At 46.9% G+C, this 23,607-nt stretch overlaps 1 protein-coding gene across 2 annotated transcripts in view; it reads right to left on the bottom strand.

Moving 5' to 3' along the window:
• LOC127618806 (PH-interacting protein-like) overlaps positions 1-23,607 on the bottom strand; it is a 71,822-nt gene that overhangs the window by 26,376 nt on the left and 21,839 nt on the right. For both annotated transcript variants that reach the window (XM_052091439.1, XM_052091440.1), the window contains exons 10-18: positions 19,896-19,966; positions 15,511-15,611; positions 13,255-13,295; positions 3,729-3,827; positions 2,406-2,562; positions 1,950-2,084; positions 1,513-1,641; positions 1,036-1,261; positions 759-878 (exon numbers count right to left, since the gene is read on the bottom strand). In XM_052091439.1, the coding sequence (XP_051947399.1) occupies positions 759-878; positions 1,036-1,261; positions 1,513-1,641; positions 1,950-2,084; positions 2,406-2,562; positions 3,729-3,827; positions 13,255-13,295; positions 15,511-15,611; positions 19,896-19,966 (1,079 nt within the window). The remainder of the gene's footprint in view (positions 1-758; positions 879-1,035; positions 1,262-1,512; positions 1,642-1,949; positions 2,085-2,405; positions 2,563-3,728; positions 3,828-13,254; positions 13,296-15,510; positions 15,612-19,895; positions 19,967-23,607) is intronic.

Raw genomic sequence — 23,607 nt, 5'->3', positions numbered from 1 at the left:
GAAACTTACAGTATGTTTTTATAATAAAAAGACCCTTTTTCAAAATATCAAGTAAAATTTGATTCCTCATGATATGACCTCTTTAACTTTAAAAGTATATTTTTGCTTGGTCTTGCATGTTGCATCATGTGTGGTGGTCCTGAGAATCACACTCGCACAATCACCAACACCTGTCTTTATTTATCTTCATGTGAAGATTGCAGGAGTGGATGAGGATAAAAGGTGGCAGATTGTTAAGATCAGTGGAGAGAAGAGGAAAATGGAGAAGATCAAGGAGCCCTTGCCTCCACGTCTGAGCATCTTATCACGTGGCTTGTTGAGCACGTTACCGCAGAGACCTAGAGCATGTGGAGGCTTCACGCTATTCTCCGCAGCATCCACACAAAACACATCATTTGCCCCACCAAGAGTGAGAACCACATTATAGAGACCACAAGGAGGTTAACCCAATGTGACTCTACCCACCCTAGCAATCGGTCCAATTGGTTGCTTAGGAAGAGTGACTGGAGTCAATCAGCACGCCCTGGATTCGAACTTGCGACAGGTGTGGTAGTCAGCATCTTTTCTTGCTGAGCTACCCAGGCCCCTGATTTTTATTTAATTCAGTTATATTTAATTTAATTGAAGAATTTGTTTAAATAAACATTAGAAAAGAATCATGAAATTGCACTGGTTTTCCTATCAACTACTGACATTTTCATACTGTGAAAACCTGAGGTACTTGTGGCACTTTATAAACAGAAAGCAATGTGCATTACCTCTATTAGCTCTTGTGTCAGACCCCAGTCTCTGGTCCTGTTCTTGCTGTAGTCTCTGGATCATACTATCAAGAGGACTAGAGCCTTCTGCAGCCTGCTGACTAACCACCTGATTCAGCCCTGAGAGAAAAAATTAAAACACTTTATCGGTGTTCAGTGACAGATTTTATGTGTTTGTTTGTGAAAGTTGTGAGTGTAAAGGGCAGTTATTAATGTAAGTGATAAAAGCACAGAAAGGGAACAAAGAGAATATGTCTGTTTAATTGTGTGTTCTTACCCGATGATGTGAGGCCCATCTGTGGAATAAGGTGTTCCTCCCTGCAGTTCTCTCTACCAGGAACTAGTCGCTGGTAACGTGGGGGGTGAGGGTTCCCATCCACGTCCACCAGGAACGGCGGGGGCATGAGGTGAGGAGCCTGCTGTGTCTGTTCGTCCAGCACAAAGTTATGGGCATCACGGATCAGCGGCCGATAATCAGTGTGGAAGAACATTTGATCAGCTATCTGGAGAACAGATAAATAAATATATTTAGAACTAATAAATACAGGAAAAAAATGAAAAGGATAGAGTTAAACAATTTTAAAGATATTCATACTTTTCTACTGAATCGTTTATGGGTTCTTTAATATTGGGTCTACCGATAAATGCCATTGACTGGTCTCTTCTAGCATCCACTTTTTTATTTAATGCATTGTTTGCTTGAAAATTATCAACTAATTATTTTCATGTGAGAACAAACATAGGCTATTAGTACCTTGTCATATCTGCTGCTAGACCCAAAGCCGAAGATAAGCAGGTGGCCATGCGAGTCTGTGCAAGCAAAGTTTTGCCCATCTGGAGAACACTTACAGTCAAACACTGCGCCGTGGCCCTGACCCTCAATCTACACACACACATAAAACAATGCAGAGAGAGGAAGTCTGTGAGGCACAATAAACAACAATAAATCAATAACAGAAGTAACTACAGACAAGTAACACATTTCAGTAAAGCCTGGACCTACTAAAACAAACACAGGAATTCAACCATGAAGCAATTATAAAGAGCCTCTTGACAAGTACAAAGATGCCAGAAAGATATGGGGGCAAAGAAATGTCAGTTTCATGGGGTAAACAGTTTTGCATAGATTTGTTTTGGTAAAACCTGTGATATGGTGTGACAAAAGAAATGAAGAGTAGCTGGTTAGTTTACCATGTTGAAGTAAGAACGTATTTTGACTCCTCTCGCCAGATCCCAGACAATTGCATTACCATCATGTCCAGCAGAGAAGAGCACTCTGGAATCAAATGGATGTGGCTCCAACACAAACACCTCATCCTCATGCCCCTGTTAGGGCACACATACCCACATGATCACAAATATTCATGTTTAGGGATGTCAAAAATACTGGCACTTTGGCACCACTCACTGCACTTGGCTGGATAACTTTTGTATTCATGTCTTATGTCTAATATGTTAATATGTATACTAATATTTAACTTTTTGAATAAAGGAGAGTGTTCAGTGTATTCGTGGTGCAAACATTATTATCGAGAATCATAAAATTTCACTGTAATTTTGGAATTGTGACAACACTAGTCATGATGACAATAATGCTTCTGTTATTCCCTCTTTTCATTCGTTCTAATGAGATCTGCATGCTCTTACCATTAATACATGAATGAGTTGCCCTGTGTAGGAGTTCCACACTTTCAATGTCAAGTTGTTGGCAGCGGTGATGACTGTGTTGTCATGGCAATCCCAGGCCACCATGGTGACCTTTAGTTTTGTAACTTTGTCCTCTAAAGGTGGAGGGTTGTACTTGCTGTATGGCACAAATAAAGAAGGACAGAAAGAGAGTATGTTTGTGTAAATAAAGAGTGACATTTCTACCTCTTTTTTTGCAGCTGGCTTAAAGAGCAACACAGGACATAAAAAGACAGACATTCCAGTATGAAAAAAAATAAAAAATAAATAACCAGTCTGACAATATCTTTTTTTATCAGTTATTTGTTCTTCATCTTCTCTCTCTTACTCTTAATATTTTCTTTCTGACCACAATACTGACCACTACTACAGAACAAACCTTTTTTCACTGGTTATAATATGTTATGACACTACAAAAACAATAGCTGAGCGAAGTTTCAGTTTGAATGGAAGAATCCCAGGTAAAGGTGAATTCCAACAAACTCTGTCATTTAAGAAAAAGAAAAAGAAATGATGTAAAATAAATAATAGTAATAATAATGTTCAGATAGAAATGTTGGCACAACATAACATATGAAAATAGTTCAATGGGAAATAAGAAAAATAGGAAAATGGATTTTATCAATCATAAGATTTTTGCCATTTAACTACTAAAGTTACATTCAGTTCAACATACATAAATACTGTGCTGAGTAAATCTATATTTGCTGAGCAATAGTACACATGATGAAACTAATAAGGTGATATTACAGTGATACAATGTTCCTGACACTCAGCTGGTAAAGCATGGCACTAGCTACATTAAGGTCATAAGTGTGATTCCCAAGAAACACAAATACTGATACAATCTTGAATGCAAGTTTCTTTGGACAAAAGTTCTAGAAAACGCATAAATGTAAACATTACACTGCTGTTCCACCTACAATTTATTTATTTTTTAAAGATGTTATTAAGCCAACTAGATATGCTAGATGCAAAGTGCAGTTTTTGTGCAGTGAAGAGATACATTTCACTGACTTTGCTTGGTTATGATTTTTAATTGGCTTTAATTTATGGAGCCTAAAAAAACAGCTTAACAAATTGAATCTATTGGTGTTGATTCTATTATTAGCTATACAGTGGTGCACTTCTGTGGCTCTTGTTTGGTCAGGATAATTTTACCCTATCAGACTCCAATGTAATTATGCTGCAAATGATCAATTATTTAGTAATCAAAATCTAACATTAATGCAAAATTAATTGACCAACACTAATAAACACTTTGATTTGTCTTTTTTTTCATACCCGGGTAGTTTAGTGGCCATGTCCAGCAGTATGCTCCGCCAATCCTGTTGCTGCAGCTGCCATATCCGTGCTGTGCCATCTCTACTGCCACTCACAAACCTACACACACACACACACACATTTTATGTACTTAGGTTTGTGTTTGAAAATGTCATAATCACAATAAGAAGCTTAACTAAAATAATTTTACTGTATAAGACTGAGGTACACAGTATAAAAATGGGAACCCACTATATTAACTTATATGTTCATTGCTGCCGTAAAGTTTGAAATAAAAATCAAAGTGGTACCAAAGCGATAAAATGTATTGCACTTTTTCAACCAGTCTAAATTTACTTATTGAAGGAGGAAGGAAAAACTAATAAAATTGTGTAGAAACTAAAAAAAAATATTGTGACAGGTTAAAACAATCAAGTTTTTTTTCCCAGTGTGCTGAATGTGGCTGTTCCCCTTCTGTCACTCACTTGACGTTGTGTCGATATAGTGACACTAGGGGTCTCGCTCTCTCTCTCTCTCAGAGCCTCGGTCTTTGAGAAAAGGCAGATGAGAATTGGTGAACAGAATTGGCATGCCACTACGGGGTATATACGGATATAAAAGGAGGGAAGTGTGAGTCTGTTCAGACAGATTTTTTCTTCAGAGCCGAGCAGTTGTGTTTCAGCGAGCTGAATAAATCCACTGCTGTTCCACTCACCTCTACAAGAGCAAATGCTGTTTCAAATCAGCGACTTTTCTCTTCTCTACACCCCAGTGCAGACTACGCCCCTGGGCACTTCGACAGCCATCTAAAGAGTTTTTATTCTCTAAAAGTTTTCATTTTCTCTAAAAGAGCAAGCACCTGGACGTTGAATGTCTTTTTAAAGATGCATCTGGGGGCGCTGGGGGCAATTTTGGGAATTTAACAGGCACGGTTTTGCTGGGTAAATTCCTAAGGACCACCCGTTCCCCAGCACGCTCGTTTGCCACATCCGGTTCCGAGATTAGTCCGGCTCGCCTTACAGCCATTCTGCTGTCTCTCTCTGAACCCCCGAGCTGGATGAGAGTTTCACCACTGCATCGGAGAGCATCTTGGCAGACTCCGACACTGAGGACTCAACTGAGCTAGGTGTGACAGCCCATTCCCCTGTGGAGGGCCGGGTAGAGAATCTTTTAATTCCTTTCCTTTGCTTACCGCACCAGTACCCTGTCACAAAGAAAGCTGTTTCCTCACTCCCTGGGTCACTTATATTTGTGCTTTGAGCCTCTCCAGAGCACAACCACCTTGGGACGAAGCAACGCTCCCTGACGTGACCTGCTCCCTCCCCCCCACCCCCAGGTATGGAGTTAGTCTCCGTCTCAATGAGAGCGCGTCTCACGAGCGAGCAAGCGCAGTCGGTGCTGAACTACCTGAGTACGTTCAGATCAGGCACATCGGTTCCAATTAAACAATTTCAGAGGTTCCTGGGGCATATGGCATCCTCAGCAACGGTCGCACGCTCGGGTTTATGCATATGAGACCGCTTCAGACTGGAGTACCGAGATGGACATGGCGCCGCAGCACATACCATGAAACCTTGAACACACCCCTTCCTGTCGTCACTTTTTCAGACCTTGGACAGACCTCTGTTTTCTACTGGCAGGAGTCCCCCTACAGCAGGTGTCCAGACGCATCGTAGTTACTACGAGCGCCTCCCAGTTGGGCTGGGGCACCGTGTGCAATGGGAACGCAGCCGCTGGCTCCTGGTTGGGGCCCCGGCTGGGTTGGCACATCAATTGCCTAGAGTTAGTGGCTGTATTTCTTGCCATGCACAGATTTCTGCCGTTGGACCGTGGCAAGCACGTGTTGATTCGTTCAGACAACACAGTGACATTAGCGTATATAAATCGTCGGGGCAGTGTTCGCTCTCGTCGCATGCAAACCACTCATGTCCCAGGCAACCTAAATGCAACAGCGAACAAGCTGTCACGACAGGTAATCCTCAGTGGAGACAGGTAATGCCCAGGTGGTCCAGCTGATTTGGGCTCGGTTCGGCACAGTATAGGTAGATCTGTTCGCATCCTGAGATTCCACCCACTGCCCACTCTGGTACTCTATGATGGAAGCCCCCCTCAGCACAGACACACAGCTATTTCGCATTTCCCCCAGTGAGATTACTTGCACAAGTCCTGTGCAAGGTCAGGGAGGATGAGGAAAAAGTCATTCTTGTGGCCCCCTACTGGCCCACTAGGACTTGGTTCTCAGATCTCACGCTCCTCGCAACAACACCTCCCACAGAAGAAGGACCTTCTTCCTAAGGGACAGGTCACCCTCTGGCATCCGTGCCCAGACCTCTGGAACCTCCACGTCTGGCTCTTGGACGGGATGCAGAAGGTCTAAAACAGGCTTTATGCCCCAAATTGGCACTTATTCGCAAATGGGTGTGCTTCCCGATCTGAAGACTCACAAAGCTGCGCAGTCGGTCAGTGCTCCCTTTCCTGCAGGAGAGGCTGGAGGGGCGGCTGTCCCCCTCCAACTTGAAGGTCTATATAGCCGCCGTAGCGGCTCACCATGATGCAGTGGACGGTAAGTATGGGTAGCACGACCTGATCATTAGGTTCCATAGAGGCGCCACTTGGATCACACGCAGTGCTCTAGACACTGTCCCCAACAGAGGCTTGACCACGGGATTGTGGACACCATTTTTTGGCCTTCCTGACCCGAGCCGTGCCCGCCCCCCTCCGGGTTTGAGCACACTCTACAAGGTGTGTAGCTGGCCGGTTATATCGCTTGCACATAGCGCCTTTCCCCTCCCCTGAGGTGAAGACGTGCGCTATACTCCCCCAGTTGCGTCCACAAGTCACGGACACTGGATGTCCTTCCTCCCTAGCCCCCAGGCTCCGAACTCAGCAGAGGAAGTTCGCAGCCAGACCCACAGCAGGCACTGACTTGCCTGCGCTGGAATAGGTGCTCCACAGGTTCTGATTATTCCAATATCTCCTGTGATGTTTTGTCACCCCTGGAACGTTGAGAAACGTGCTTTGTCTACTTCCTATATCTCGACTAGGCCCAGCCATAGATGACGCTCCTGGACCACGAGGGTGGCCATCGCCCGTCCGAATGCTTTTGCTGTGACCTTCATGGCCCCAGGGGGGCACGATCGGTCGTCGAGGGCAGTTCCTGCAGCACAATCGGATCAGGACTATCCAAGTGCAGATCTTCAAGTGACTTGGCCTGGTAGATTGCAGGGGGGCCATGGCATGCAGGGCAGAGACAGCTTGGAGCCAATCCGCCATCGAGGGTAAAGCGGAGGAGCGAGGAAGCCAGTTTCGGGCATTAAAAGGTCCTCCTACGGCTTCGTCAACTCATCATGCATCTCCGGGAAGAAAGAAACTGGATGGGGGGGCGTGGCTGTGAGCTGCTCACGGCAGTCCGGGCAAGCATAGTGGACCTCTGCGTGTCAGGCACAGACTGGCCAAGCAGACCCGGAGGTGGCAGCCCAGTCGAGTCATCAGCTTCAGACGTCGCTGTGATGCTCTCCGATGCAGCGGCAAAATTATCATCCAGCTCGCGGGGTCTGAGGGAGTAAACAGACTGGCCGACAGGTGAGCCGTTCTCACCTTGAGCCCGAATGGACGCAAAAGAAAGTGCTGGGGCCGGGTGGTTCGTGGAGATTTACCCGGCGAAACCCCAAAGCCCTGTACGCCCCAAATAGCCAGCCCCAATCCTGTAGGAAGGAGGCATGGCACGGGGGATTGCTGAAGTGGCTTTATCTTGTGAGGAAAGAAAGCCGTGACCGCAACGTTTCCATGGCTATGTTCTCGCACTGAGAACATGAACCATTCATAAAATGCTGCCTGCGTGTGATCGCAGCCCAGGCACGTAAGGCAGCTCTTATGACCGTCAGAAGCGTCGAGAAATTCGACTGCATCCAGGAACTACACAGGGGCGGACAGACACATTTGCCTCCCTTTATACCCGTATGTCTGGGGGCGGGACATGCAAATTCTGTCTGCCAAATTCTCATTGGCCTTTTCTCAAGAGAGACTCATAGTGTCGCTTCTTCGACACAATGGATGTAATAACGGATCATGTCGGTTTTCTTTATTGCAATTAATGTAGAAGAAAGTAGCTTTTTGAAAAATGTATGTATATTTTATACTTTAAAAATGAATTATCTTACTATAAAAAAGTCTAAAATGTATAAATAAATCTTACAAGTTACAAATAAAGTGTGCAGCCCTCAAGGCTTTTGGAGTCCTGCTTTGTGGCCCCTGAGCTTTCCAAAGTTGAGTAGCCCTGGGTTACACCATTAAATTCATATTGGTAACACTTTACACTTCATTTAACTACATTAGTCGGCATGAACAAAGAATGAACAATCCTTAAAAAGCAATCTATACTTATACATTTTAACATAAAAGTTGTGTACACTAACAATACTTAATGTATTATTAACTAACAATAAACAATATTATATTTAGAAACGTACTAAGATTAAAAATGCAGTAAATAATTGTTTATTGTTAGTTTATGATACCTAACCTTTTTTATCCTTTTTAAGACTGCATTGAAGTAAGAGAGCTCTGCGATACTGCTTTATTTATTTGTGCAAGGCTTTATCAATGAGAATATTACACTGTCAGGTAAAACCTGTAATCTACTCATAGTGGAAGATTTTTCTTCTTTTCTTTATGACAGTATACTCTATTGATCACCAATCTAAGGTCCTATTGATTGGAGACATTTCTTTACTTCTTATATGTATAATACTGTTCCCCTTCTGTCGCTCTCTCCACGTTGTGTCGGAGAAGCGACACTAGGGGTCTCTCTTGAGTGCCGATATTCACCTCTGACCTATTGAAAAGGGCCAATGAGAGTTGGCAGTCAGTATTTGCATACCCGCCCCGCATACGGGTATTTAAGCGGGGCAAATCACGGAAGTTTAGTCAGAAAATTTCTTCGAGCCGATGGTCTGTCTGCAGTTTGCTGCGAGTTACACACCACTCAAACGTTCCTGTTTCCTCTGACGATCTGCATGCTGTTGGATCTTGATGGCGCACAACAGCGGCTTTCTCCTTCAAGCATTGCACGATGTGCATTGTTGCCCCTGAGCGCTTCGACAGCGCAGACACACACACACATTGTGTATTTAAAAGAGCAATTTCTATTAAAAGAGTAATTTCTCTAAAAGTGCAAAACACAGCGGCGTTGAACGTCCTTTTCAGGACGCGTCTTTTTCAAGATGCCTTTCCGCCCCTGTGTTGTTCCTGGATGCGGTAGAGTGCTCTCCGCTTCAGACGGCCACAGGCGCTGTCTCGTGTGTTTGGGCCGCGATCACACCGAGGCGGCGTTTGTGGATGCTCATGTTCTCACTGCGAGAACATGACCATGACCACGTTAGCGATCGCGGCTTGCTTTCAACAGAGAGCAAGCCACCCCAGCTGCACCCCACATTGCTCCTTCTTCCCACGGGATTGAGGGCGATGCGGTTGGCGCTAGAGGCGATTTGGAGCAGCAGCGGTTGCAGTTTCGCTGGGTAGCCCCCGCGAACCTCCGTTCCCGACACGCTTCGCTGGTCCCGTCTACGCTCAGCGGCGATAGCGGCTCGCCTCACGACCAGGCTGTCTATCCTCCCGGGCCCGAAGCAGATGAGCTCGCTGCTGCATCGGAGAGTGTGATGTCTGATGCCGAGGACTCCCCTGGACTGCCGCCTTCGGGCCAGCAGGCCCAGGCTGAGGCCGAAGCTCAGATGTCTGACATGCTTTCCCGGGCCGCCGTGAGCGTGGGGTTGGATTGGAACCCTCCATCCTCCCCACAGCCTTCAGGGTTGGATGAATGTTTCCTGGGGGCAGCGCACCGTTCGCGGCCTCGCATCCCCCCGGTCCCGTTTTTCCCAGAGGTGCATGACAAGCTGACGTCTACGTGGAGAGCCCCGCTCTCCGCTCGTCTAGGTGCCACCCGCTCCACTCTCACCACCCTCGACGGCAGACACGGGGCGATTCCCCAGGTCGATAGGGCAGTTGCGTACCATCTATGCCCCGGTAGCCCTACCTCCTGGCGTGGCCGCCCCGTACTCCCATCCAAGCCCTGTAGGACAACATCCTCGCTCAACGCGAAGGCCTACAGTGCGGCTGGACGCGCTGCCTCCGCCCTGCATGCGATGGCCCTCCTGCAAGTCCACCAGGCCAAAGCACTCAGAAGCATGCACGGGGGTGGACCTGATCCTGATGTGCTGCAGGAACTGCGTGCAGCGACCAACCTCACCCTGAGAGCGACGAAGGCCACAGCGCAGGCACTTGGACAGGCGATGGCCACCCTAGTGGTCCAGGAACGCCATCTCTGGCTCAATCTGGTCGAGATGCGTGAGGCTGACAAGAACCGCTTCCTGGACGCACCTGTCTCCCAGATTGGCCTTTTCGGCGACACCGTCGAGGACTTCGCCCAACAGTTCTCCGCGGTGAAGAAGCAGACGGAGGCCATCTCTCACATCATGCCCCGCCGCACACCTGCCGCTACGGGACCCGCCCGTTTGCTCGCCGAGGGCGTCCCCCTGCGGCGAAGAAACCAGCTCCTGCTCCGGCCCAGCTCTCAGCCCCAGCGTCGAGCACCCCGCAGGCGGCGTACGCCCCCTGTCTCACGAACCCCCTCTAGGACCCGGAAGGCTCCCAAGCGTTCCTGAGACAGCCGACCCAGAGCCGAAGACGTTAGCTCCGGAGGTGGTAAGACCGCTCCGTCCCCCGGTGGAGGGCCGGGAGGAGAATCCTTTGCCACACCCCCTGACATGGGTTGTGGTACCCACATTCTCAATAAAAGAGCTATTTACTTTGCCTCTGGGTCACCTGGCCCAGGGGCCCAGGAAACCTCTCAGGGACGGGGCACGCTCTGGCACCCGCGCCCAGACCTCTGGAACCTCCACGTCTGGTCCCTGGACGGGATGCGGAAGAGCTAGCCGGCTTACCGGCGACTGTTGTGAATACAATCAACCAAGCCAGAGCCCCCTCTACCAGGCACCTTTATGCCCTAAAGTGGCGCTTGTTCGCAGATTGGTGTTCTTCCCGAACTGAAGACCCGCAGAGATGCGCGATCAAGTCAGTGCTCCTGTTCTTACAGGAGAGGCTGGACAGGAGGCTGTCCCCGTCCACCCTCAAGGTGTATGTTGCTGCCATTGCCGCCCACCACAATCCTGTAGACGGCAAGTCTTTGGGTAAGCACGACCTGATCCTCAGGTTCCTGAGAGGCGCCCGGAGGTTGAATCCCTCCCGGCCAGGCCTAGTTCCCTCCTGGGATCTCTCGGTAGTCTTGGCAGGACTCCAGAGACCTCCCTTCGAGCAGCTTGAATCAATTGGACTCAGGGCCCTCTCTCTTAAGAGCGGCCCTGCTGATCGTGCTCGCCTCTATCAAGAGGGTCGGGGACCTGCAAGCGTTCTCTGTCAGCGACACTTGCCTGGAGTTCAGTCCGGCAGATACGTCTGTGATCCTAAGACCGCGACCGGGCTATGTGCCCAAGGTTCCTACCACACCCTTCCGAGATCAGGTAGTGAACCTGCAAGCGCTGCCCGGGAGGAGGCAGACCCAGCCCTTTCGTTGCTATGTCCAGTGTGCGCCCTGCGCATTTACCTGGACCGCACACAGAGCACCAGGCGCTCTGAGCAGCTCTTTGTCTGCTTTGGGGGCGGCAGAAAGGGAATGCCGTCTCCAAACAGAGGCTCGCCCACTGGGTTGTCGGCGCCATCACGCTGGCTTATCACACCCAGGCCGTGCCCCTACCCTTGCGGGTCCGAGCTCACTCAACAAGGGGTATTGCGTCCTCGTGGGCACTGGCCAAGGGCACCTCCCTAGCAGACATCTGTAGAGCCGCGGGTTGGGCAACACCCAACACCTTCGCGAGGTTTTACAACCTCCGCGTTGAGTCGGTTACGTCTCGTGTTTTGTCAGGTCCGAGCCCGTAGAACTCAGTAACACGTGGACCGACCGGCCGGGTGGATCGCTGCGCCCAGCGCGCTTTTCCTGACGTCAAGGTAAAGTAGTCGCCTTCTTCCCAGCGCCCCACTCCGAGTCGGGACCCTGGTCGATTCCTCCCCAGCCCTCCGGGTCCAGCGGTTCAGTGGAGGAACTTCGCCGACCCAAGCCACTGCGGGTACCCTGATGGCTACCCTGTACTGGTATAGGTGCTCCACAGGTAAGGCCTCCTGCTCGGACTCCCCTGTGTGTAATTCCACGGATCTGTCCCTTACTGAGCGGACCCCGTATCTCCCTTAGGCAGTTACAGCTGCCCGGTCGCCGTGCTGTAGCAACTCCCCCTTCGAGGCTGGAACTACCACCGCACCATACTTTCCACACGAGCCCTAAGGCGGCCGTGTGGCGTGTCTACCACTTTTCCTCCCCGAGAAAAAGGGCAGGTGTGGTCTCCGCGAGGGTCTGGGTAAGACCCCTTCCCTATATGCGTGTAAGGGCCCGGCCGTGATTGCTCTATCGCGAGAAACATACAGAGAAAAGAGGCCCAGCCAGGCTGGCCCGTTCCCATGCTGGCAAACATCGCCTTGTTCCCCTCCCAGGGTAACTAGAAGGATTCCGATGTTCTTATGGGGCATTGGGGAAGAGTGCGTGCAGCCAGGTACAGGCGATGCGCGGCACTGGATGAAATCCCTGCCCGCCTCTGTATCGGCGGTTCACGTACACGGTTCAGCGCATGGCAAGATTGGAATGGGTCCCCTAGTGTCGCTTCTCCGACACAACGTGGAGAGAGCGACAGAAGGGGAACGTTTGGTTACGTATGTAACCTCCGTTCCCGAGGGAGGGAACGACACGTTGTGTCTTTCCTCCGCCATGTCGCTGAACCGAGCCACTGTTGTGGCCGGACCATTTCCGGCTCCTCAGAAAAATCCTGACTAAACTTCCGTATTTGCCCCGCTTAAATGCGGGGGCGGGGTATGCAAATACTGACTGCCAACTCTCATTGGCCCTTTTCAATAGGTCAGAGGTGAATATCGGCGCTCAAGAGAGACCCCTAGTGTCGCTTCTCCGACACAACGTGTCGTTCCCTCCCTCGGGGAACGGAGGTTACATACGTAACCAAACGAATACCATCGCCTCCGGTAAAAAGCCTCTGTTCATCCATCTCTTAAATTCCTTGGGGACCTGTTACAGACTTTTCCATCTTATCCCTTTTCTCCCTCTTCTCCTGTCTCAAACACTCTCTATCTCTCCCCTTCCCCCAATACTGAAACATTTGCTCATTAGAGTAGAGCACAGAGGAACATAAATGAGCTTGCGTTGACTGAATATAGACCAGCTCTTTATTCCGTCAATGCAAGCTTATGTGGAACTGTCATGTGCCTCTTGTCTAAGTAGAAAGGGATTTCATGCATCAGGATTCTGGTATAATGTCTTTAAATGTGTATTGTAGGCATTTGCATGTTTCTGTTCAATTATGGGATCAAGGTCTATTTTCTGCTGACAACATCAGCTCATTATAATTATATGAAACCCAAAGTTCCATTAATCCAACAAACCTAGCACTAAAAAATACACAGACTCATGCACACACACCCTCTAACACATGCTCACCTATCTCCACCATGGGAGAACTGGATGCTGTCGACTTTATCCTGAGGAAAAAAAGATGAAGTCATTAAAAAACATGAGAACCTAAAAAACAATAATGAATACTAAAATTGGAAAGCCAGTAAAGAGAATAAAATTAGGTCATTTAACAGAAAATATCAATATATACACACTTGTAAAACTCATTTTCTCCATAGAATAAAAAAAATAAACAAAAACGTGATTTCATTAGTGTTTATATGTATTTACTTAACAGCACACACACATTTTTGTACTATTGGATAGGCACTGAAACATATATTAACTTATTGACAGCACCTTAAATGTGGACCCTTTAAATTATGTACAAATTTATGTACAAAAATAATGAATACTTTAAGGTTTGTAGAATATTGAATTCAGTGCATTTATAGGTTAATTTAATTGTATTTATAATAACTCATATTGATTAAATATGTTTAACGTCACCACATTTATTTAATGAAGTTAACACATTTTCATTCTATTCTGTGTGATTTCTAAAGGCTGGTCAGGACTATTGTGATATCAAACACACACATACGGTAAATAAGTGAAATGCATGTTAATGTTTCACCGTGACATAAACAGTGATTCACTTACATTTCATACTTGCTGAGCTTTGATGATAATTAAATTACAATTATTTGAGTGCAAATGACTTTAGAAATAAGTTTGCCATTAAAAGGTGTTTCTCTGACAAATCTCTTCATAATTACTAATAAATGAGAGACCCGCAGTAAGATTGCATCTAAGTAACTCCTATGCTTGTAGCCTCACAAAGTTTCCAGCCATTTTATTTCTGATCAGTATTAAAGAATTGGGTAAAACTTTAAAATATAGTTCCATTTGTTAACACTAGTTAACATGAACTAACAATGAGCAATACTTTTACAGAATTTATTAATCTTAGCTAATGTTAATTTCAACATTTACTAATACATTTTTAAAATTAAAAATGTTATTCGTTTACATTGGTTAATGCACTATAAACTAACATGAACTAACAACAAACAATTGTATTTTTATTAACTAACATTAACAAAAATTAATACATTCTGTAAAAATAAATTGTTAATTGTTTGTTCATGATACCTATGTCACGATTCACTGTTGTCTGCCCTGTCTTGGCCCTGTCTCCTGAGCCTTCCATGGCTCCGCCTTCCACGGCTCCATCTCCTGAGCCTTCCACGGCTCCGCCTCCTGAGCCTTCCATGGCTCCGCCTTCCACGGCTCCGCCACCTGAGTCTTCCACAGCTCCCCACCTGAGTCATCCACAGCTCCGCCCCCGGAGTACTCCATGGTTGTGGTCCTGTGGCAGCCTCCCAGGCCTTCTGTCCCCATCCTGTGGCTGCCTCCCAGGCCTCCTGACATAGAGGGGGGCCTCTAAGGAGCAGATTCTAGATGCTCCATAAAAAAAAAACACAAAACAAAAAACAAATCGTCCATTGACTGAAGAGGAGGCTCGGGGGGCAGGCAGTCCAAGGAGGGCACAAGGGGAAAACAGGCAGTCCAAGGGGGGCACAAGGGGCAAACAGGCAGTCCAAGGGGGGCACAAGGGACTGGGTCAGGAGGCCTGGGAGGCGACCACAGGACGGGGACTGGGTCAGGAGGCCTGGGAGGCGGCCACAGGACGGGGACAGGGTCAGGAGGCCTGGGAGACTGCCACAGGACCACAGCCATGGAGGAAGGCGGAGCCATGGAGGACTCCGGGGGCGGAGACGTGGAGGACTCAGGTGGCGGAGCTGTGGAAGACTCAGGTGGCGGAGCCGTGGAAGGCGGAGCCATGGAAGGCTCAGGAGACAGAGCCGTGGAATGCGGAGCCATGGAAGGCTCAGGAGACAGGGCCAAGACAGGGCAGACAACAGTGAATCGTGACAACCTAATGCATTAACTAATGTTAACGAATGGAAACTTATTGTAAAGAGTTACAATAAGTAAGAGTTGTATGTTTCTAAAGTTGTACATATGTAATAGGGTTTCCTTTTTAGATGCTATCAATACATTGATTGTAGGTTTCAGATTTTATTTATCCAAAGTACAAATTCCATACAAATTATATCAACCTGTATGCAAATACTCCAACAAACATAAATAAACAAAAAGTATATTTTTGTCTCATCCCTGGGTGTATATAATTAGCTTTCAGTTATTTTATTATTAGAGAATGAACAAAAAATAAAACAGAAAAAAACAAACACATATCCTGTACACAAATGTAAACATGCAGACATTACGTACAGTGTGAGATTCCAGCTCAGATATCTTCTCTGGTTGTCCACCTCCAAAGTAATAAACCCTAATGATGTGATCAGTGCTGCCTGTGGCCAGAAACATTCCACCTGAAATACCATCAGTCATCACTTAATACTACATAATTTACAGTATATCACAACTGATTCAGAACTAATGCACACACAAATGATTAATAAATCCACCATTACCAAATGTTTCATCATTACTTTCACACAAACACAATCTAGCAGATTTCAGCATTAATCACACATTTGTGATTAATGGGAATAATCACTTAATATAAAGCTTCAATGGGAGTGCACAGAGTTATTATTATGGTTTGATACATAAATATGGATTGTATCATTCATAAGGGTTTATTCTGTTAAACGCCAGGGGTCGGCAAACTATGGCAAGAGAGGAGTAGACTATTTTATTTATATAAATTCTGCAACTGCATTCCAATCATCATCTTGATGTAATCCTTCCTCATGATCACGCAGCGTATTTTCATAAGCTGAATGGGAGGCTAAACAAAAAGTTAAAATGTGACGAGACTGCAGCGCGTGCAAACCATTTGTGCCTGTAAACGTGCCTGCTTTGCTTCGGTCAGGCTACACAGATGACAGCCTACATTCTGTTTCATTTGTTTCTTTTTGCTTTCAGAACACATGATGTAGTAGGCCTAAGGAAAACACCACTATTAATCCTTGAGATTTCCAACCCAGCATACAGGTACACCCTCCTTAAACCATGATCACTGTCAAAATGACATTAAATGATTAAACGAGAAAACATAAACCATCATAGCGTTGAAAAATCTTTTCAAAATATTAAATAAACCTGGAAATAAAGTTTTAGGATTTTGCAGGTGCGATTCACCGAAAAGGGTTAAATAGTTGATCGGCTTGTGATGAATGAATGGCTTGCACGTGCAGCACAAGTCTCATCAGACTTTAATTGTGTTTAGACTCCCATTCATGAAAACACGCTTTGTGATCATGAGGAAGGATTATGTCAAGATGTAGATTGAAATGCAGGTGCGAAAAACTTGCCTGCTCTTCTCACGCTGTTGCTTACGTACTAGTGATTACATGATTACAATGACAGAATATAAGAAATATTTAAGATTCCACACAACTCTGTTGTCAGAAATCAAATAAGCAAATTTGTGACATTAACTGTATTAATTCATTTTGTAAAAAGGACAGGGATTCTTTCATTAAAGCACTTAAGATGCTCTGTGAAAATTCATATAGAATTTTCTTCGAGCTGTGAGCTGGCAGTATGAGTTGAATGTAACCGCAAAATAAAACAAAAACAACTTCTCTCTCTATTGCATTGTCTTCGCTGGCTGTATTTAAAAACAATCATACAATGAAAAAAAAAAATGACTCCAGCTCCACTTTTAATAAACCAGTCAAAAATACTCTACAGTCATCGGTTTGAATCATTTTAATGAGTAATTTACTGAATCCATCAGAGCAGTTTGTTAAATAGTATCCAGTTCACTTAGTGCACCACAAGTCATTTGACTTGACATGAACAAGATCTATTTCTGCATTACCTGAATTAACCCTCAATAGACTACATTATAAAATGAGGCCTGTGAGACATACATTTGCATAATTAGTGACTGGCTGTTCATTTAACAACTTTGTTATTTAACCAAGTTAAAGTTACACATTCAAAACAGAGTTAAAATATCAAATAAAAACAAAAACAGTATCAGAGTTCCCGCAAGTCGATGATATTTTTATGATTTTCTTAAAAAAATTCAAGTTGTTCATGATTACTGTATAAGAACTAATAAATACATTTTATACAGATTTCATTCACAAAGTGCGATTTTTAGCCAATGAATTAGATAAATATGACAAAAAAATGCATATTCAATAAATACATTTCTAGGGAGGCACAGATGTAGAATTTCTGTGCCGATAACGATAACTGATCATTCGCAGGTCACTGTGGCTGGTAACGATAACCAATATTTAAAAAAAAATCTAGTTTTAATTTTGAATCCTTTAAACTGGAACTGCTAGCTAATTCATTAAAAGCTTCTCATTTCACAAATGTGTCATTCAAAAGCTTGGAATTTGGACATGCAGCTATATACGGACTGGCGGATGTAATAAAACCAGAAATCTGCCAATATTACAGATGAATGGTGATTTGATATAAATGACTTGCTGACAGAGAGAGAATAATTAACTTCTAACAGCTGTAATAATGCATTAATCCAAAATGAGCTGATAAATAAATGGCATGTAACTGTAACGTTGTGCTGGCACTGGCAATGACGAAGACAATGATGTGAAGATGAAGAACCTAAGTGCAGTTTATTTACATACGTGAAATCCAAAACCTTAACTATAGACATGAACTAAACTAAACATAAACATAAACTTGAATTAGCAAACAAGGTTACATTAACATCGACAATCGATGTTGCACCATGGCTGCACCATGGAGCAGACTGTGGAGCGGAGGTGGGCCTGGACAGTGGAACGAGGCGGGCCTGGACCGTGGAGTGGAGCCGGGCCTGGACCGTGGAGCGGAGGCGAGTCTGGACCGTGGAGCGGAGGTGGGCTTGGACCATGGAGCGTAGGCGGGTCTGGACCATGGAGCGGAGGTGGGCCTGGACCGTGGAGCGGAGGCGGGTCTGGACCGTGGAGCAGAGGTGGGCCTGGACCGTGAAACAAAGGAAGGCTTATGACATGGCATAGAGCAGTCTGGGGCTTGGCTGTTACATGGCATGGATCAGACTGAGGTTCGCTCTCACGTGGCATGGAGCAGTCTGAGGTTCGTCTGTGACGTGGCATGGAGCAGTCTGGGGCTCGGCTGTGGGGCGTGACTGTGACATGGCATGGAGCAGAATCTGGGACGGACGAGGCTGGCAACACTGGCTCTGGGACGGACGGGGCTGGCAAAGCTGGCTCTGGGACAGGCAAGATGAATAACACTGGCCATGGGACGGACGAAGCTTTCAGCTCGTTGGCCGTGGCAGGCTTGGCCGTTGACTCAATGGCCGTGGTAAGCGTGGGCGTTGACTTGTTGGCCGTTGACTCGTTGGCAGGCGTGGCCGTTGACTCGTCGGCCGTGGCTGGCGTGGCCGTTGACCCGTCGGCCATGGAAGGCATGGGCGTTGACTAGTCAGCCGTGGCAGGCGTGGACGTTGACTAGTCAGCCGTGGCAGGCGTGGGCATTGACTCGTCGGCCGTGGCAGGCCTGGGCTTAAGCTCGTCATGACAGGGGACGCTGGCTCGTCCACAATGAAGTGGGATACTGGCTCGTCGGCCATGACGTGGGACGCTGGCACTGCGGCCATGACGGGGGACCCTGGCTCGTTATTTTCCTCCCCCACAGAGGTGGGTCCAGTATTCTGTAACGTTGTGCTGGCACTGGCAATGACGAAGACGATGACGTGAAGATGAAGAACCCAAGTGCAGTTTATTTACATACGTGAAATCCAAAACCCTAACTATAGACATTAACTAAAATAAACATAAACATGAATAATTAACATGAACATAAACATGACTTAGCAAACAAGGTTACATTAACATCTACAATCACATTCAATACTTGACAAGCGACAATGGCAAACATGAGGTCTTAAATACACAGACAATAAAGACAGGGTAAATCAAAAACAAGAAAAACAATAAACAGACAGAACTACAAACAAGATAACAAGACTAATAACATTAAACCAATGACAAACTAGAACTGATAAGACAATAAACCAATGAAAACAAGACACATGAACATGGAGGGAAACGTTAAATCACATGACAAGGGAACCACATGACATGAAACAGGAATTAGAATTTCAAAATAAAAGACATGAAAACAAAACATGAACAAAAACACATCTAGACATTACAGTAACTAACACTGAACAACAAAACACACAAAACAAACCCTAATCTCTGTATACATGGTGTGATATTTATGCAAGCAGCCAGAATGTTTGTGCAGCAATGGTTTGTGTGTGTTAGCAGCAAGCAAGTAAACCATAACAAATTACTGGCAAAAATATCGGCGGATATCGGCGGTAATTCCATTATTGACATGATAATAACTAATAATTTAGATTTTCATGGTTATCTGCCATTAATATATCAGTCACAGATATATTGTGCATCCCTAGAAATTTCTATGACTTACTAATTGGGCAAGCAGATACTTCTAAACTCTAGGAAAACTATTAAAAGCATATTCTGTCCAAGTCCTGAAAAATGCATCAAGTTTAACTACAAGCACAGTGTTGGAACAAAGTCACTCTGTCACAGGGCTCCTGCCAGTACAGGCTGCAAATGATAAAGGACACCTGAAAAAATGGTACAGGTGGAGGTGAGAAAAGAGGTTTGACACTTCTGACCTACCTGCACTGAAAGAGGAACAGATCATCTGGACACCAGGTCTGGGTCGCTCTGTGAATTTGCTGGGCCGCTGCCTGCATATACATAACACACACACATAAACATGATGAGTTAAAGAATATTAGCTCTTAGTAGTCTTTTTCTTGTTAAAAGTTAAGTAAACTGAAGCTTAATTTCTCATTCTGCTTCCTTGTGATCCTTCATTATGGATTTAGAACTTTCTGGGTAAACAGTTGATGGTTCAAGTACTTCTGATATTTTTTGGAGCACTTCAGATATATCCTTTTTAAATGCAATATAAGCGCTGTAACATCAATATGATCCCTTGGGCCCACCACCCATTGGAGGAACCGCAGGAGTCGGGTGTGCTGTCATATGGGCGGCAGTGAAGGCCGTGGGCCACGACGGACCAGACCCGGGCAGCAAAGGCTTGCTCTGGGGACGTGGAATGTCACCTCACTGGGGGGAATGAGCCGGAACTAGTGAGGGAGGTGGAGCGTTACCAGTTGGATCTGGTGGGGCTTACATCGACGCACAGTTTTGGCTCTGGATCCGTACTCCTAGATAGGGGATGGACATTCTTCTCTGGAGTTTCCCAGGGTGTGAGGCGACGGGCGGGTGTGGGGATACTCACGAGTCCCCAGCTGAGCGCCACTACGTTGGAGTTTACCCCGGTGGACGAAAGGGTCGCCTCCCTACACCTACGGGTTGTGGGGGGGAAAACTCTGACCGTTGTCTGTGCATATGCACCGAACAGCAGTTCAGAGTATTCAGCCTTCTTGGAGACCCTGAATGGAGTCCTGAATAGGGCCCCAGTAGGGGACTCCATAGTGATGCTGGGTGACTTCAACGCACACGTGGGAAATGACAGGGACACCTGGAAAGGCGTGATTGGAACGGCCTCCCTGATCTGAACTCAAGTGGATGTTTGTTATTAGACTTCTGTGCTAGTCATGGATTATCTATAACAAACACCATGTTCGAACATAAGGATGCTCATAAGTGTACGTGGTACCAGAGCACCCTAGGCCAAAGGTCGATGATCGATTTTGTAATCGTGTCGTCAGATCTGAGGCCATATGTTTTGGACACTCGGGTAAAGAGAGGGGCAGAGCTGTCAACCGATCACCATCTGGTGGTGAGTTGGGTCAGGGGGTGGGGAAAGACTCTGGACAGACCTGGGAAGCCCAAGCGAGTAGTGCGGGTGAACTGGGAACGTTTGGAGGAGGTCCCTGTCCGCGAGATCTTCAACTCACACCTCCGGCGGAGCTTTTCAGGCATCCCTGCGGAGGTTGGGGACATTGAACCGAGTGGGCAATGTTCAAAGCTTCCATTGCCGAGCCGCGGTGGAAAGCTGCGGCCTCAAGGTTTTAGGTGCCGCAAGGGGTGGTAACCCTCGAACACCGTGGTGGACACTGGTGGTCAGGGAAGCCGTCCGACTGAAGAAAGAGGCCTTCCGGATTTGTTGTCCCGGAGGTCTCCGGAGGCAGTTGCAAGGTACCGACAGGCCCGAAGGGCTGCGGCCTCGGCCGTGAGGGAGGCAAAGCAGTGGGTGTGGGAAAAGTTCGGAGAAGCCATGGAGAAGGACTTTCGGTCAGCACCAAAGTGCTTCTGGAAAACCGTCCGCCACCTTAGGAGGGGGAAATGGGGAACCATTCAAGCTGTATACAGCAAAGATGGGACGCTGTTGACCTCAACTGAGGAGGTTATTGGGCAGTGGAAGGAACACTTTGAAGAACTCCTAAATCCCAACACGCCCTCTATGGTAGAGGCAGAGCCGGAGGATGATGGGGGATCAGATTCTATTTCCCTGGGGAGGTCACTGAGGTTGTCAAACAACTCCGCGAGTGGCAAAGCCCCGGGATTGATGAGATCCGACCAGAAATGCTGAAAGCTTTGGATGTGGAGGGGTGTCATGGATGACACGCCTCTTCAACATTAGCGTGGAAATCTGGGACAGTGCCTAAGGAGTGGCAGAACGGGGTGGTGGTTCCCTCTTCAAAAGGGGGATCAGAGAGTGTGTGCCAACTACAGGGGTATCACACTTCTCAGCCTCCCTGGTAAAGTTTACTCCAAGGTGCTGGAGAGGAGGGTTCGGCCGATTGTCGAACCTCGGATGGAAGAGGAACAATGCGGTTTTCGCTCCTGGCCGTGGAACGACCGGACCAGATCTTTACTCTCGCAAGGATCCTGGAGGGGGCCTGGGAGTATGCCCATCCGGTCTACATGTGTTTTGTGGATCTGGAGAAGGCGTATGACCGGGTCCCCCGGAGATACTGTGGGAGGTGCTGCGGAGTACGGGGTGGGGGATCCCTTCTTAGGGCGATCCAATCCCTGTACGCCCAAAGCGAGAGCTGTGTCCAGGTCCTCGCACGAAGTCGAGTTCATTCCATGTGGGGTTGGTCTCTGCCAAGGCTGCACTTTGTCACCAATCCTGTTTGTGATATTCATGGACAGGATATCGAGGCGTAGTCGGGTGGGGAAGGTGTGCGGTTTGGTGGGCTGGGGATCTCATCGCTGCTTTTTGCAGATGATGTTGTCTTCATGTCATCATCGGTTCAGTGACCTTCAGCTCTCACTGGATCGCTTGGCAGTCGAGTGTGAAGCAGCTGGGATGAGGATTAGCACCTCTAAATCTGAGGCCATGGTTCTCAGCAGGAAACCGATGGAGTGCGTACTCCAGGTAGGGAATGAGGTTTTGCCCCAAGTGAAGGAGTTCAAGTACCTCGGGTCTTGTTCACGAAGTGAGGGACAATGGAGCGGGAGGTTGGCCGGAGAATCGGGGCAGCGGGGCGGTATTGCACTCGCTCTATCGCACCGTTGATCACGAAAAGAGAGCTGAGCCGAAAGGCAAAGCTCTCGATCTACCGGTCAATTTTTGTTCCTACCCTCACCTATGGTCATGAAGGTTGGGTCATGACCGAAAGAACTAGGTCACGCAGTACAAGCGGCCGAAATGGGCTTCCTCAGAAGGGTGGCGGGCTTCTCCCTTAGAGATAGGGTGAGGAGCTCAGTCATCCATGAGGAGCTCGGAGTAGAGCCGCAGCTCCTTTGCGTTGAAAGGAGTCAGTTGAGGTGGTTTGGGCATCTGGTAAGGATGCCCCTGGCCGCCTCCCTAGGGAGGTGTTTCAGGCACGCCCAGCTGGGAGGAGGCCTCGGGAAGACCCAGGACTAGGTGGAGAGATTACATCTCCACACTGGCCTGGGAACGCCTCGGGGTCCCCCAGTCAGAGTTGGTTAATGTGGCTCGGGATAGGGAAGTTTGGGGCCCCCTGCTGGAGCAGCTGCCCCCGCGACCCGACTTCGGATAAGCGGTTGAAGATGGATGGATGGATGGATAAGCGCTGTATACAGTAGCTGTCTCTGCATATTAAAGGAATAGTTTACCCAATGAAATTCTGTTATTTCTTTACTTACCCTTGTGTTTTTACAAACCCATATGACTTTTTTTGTTCCGTGGAACATAAAAGGAGATATTAGGCAGAATGATAGTCTTGTGCATGGAAGAAAGAAAGTCATATGGGTTTTGAACAAGAGGGAGAGTAAATGATGACATCAATTTATTTGGGGCAACTATCCCTTTAAGCAGGGATAAGAGAAAGTATTTTAACATTGATAAAATGACAAACTTCACCTTTAATGTTGGGTTTAAAAGAAAGGTACTTGTTTCTCCTTTTCATTAATCCAACTAAACATGAAGAGCTTCATGTACTTG

The sequence above is a fragment of the Xyrauchen texanus genome, chromosome 25 (genome assembly GCF_025860055.1).
Source record: "Xyrauchen texanus isolate HMW12.3.18 chromosome 25, RBS_HiC_50CHRs, whole genome shotgun sequence".
In the NCBI taxonomy this organism is placed as follows: Eukaryota; Metazoa; Chordata; class Actinopteri; order Cypriniformes; family Catostomidae; genus Xyrauchen; species Xyrauchen texanus.
Note: the sequence above shows the minus strand (reverse complement) of the source record. Positions and strands in the feature narration are given on the sequence as shown.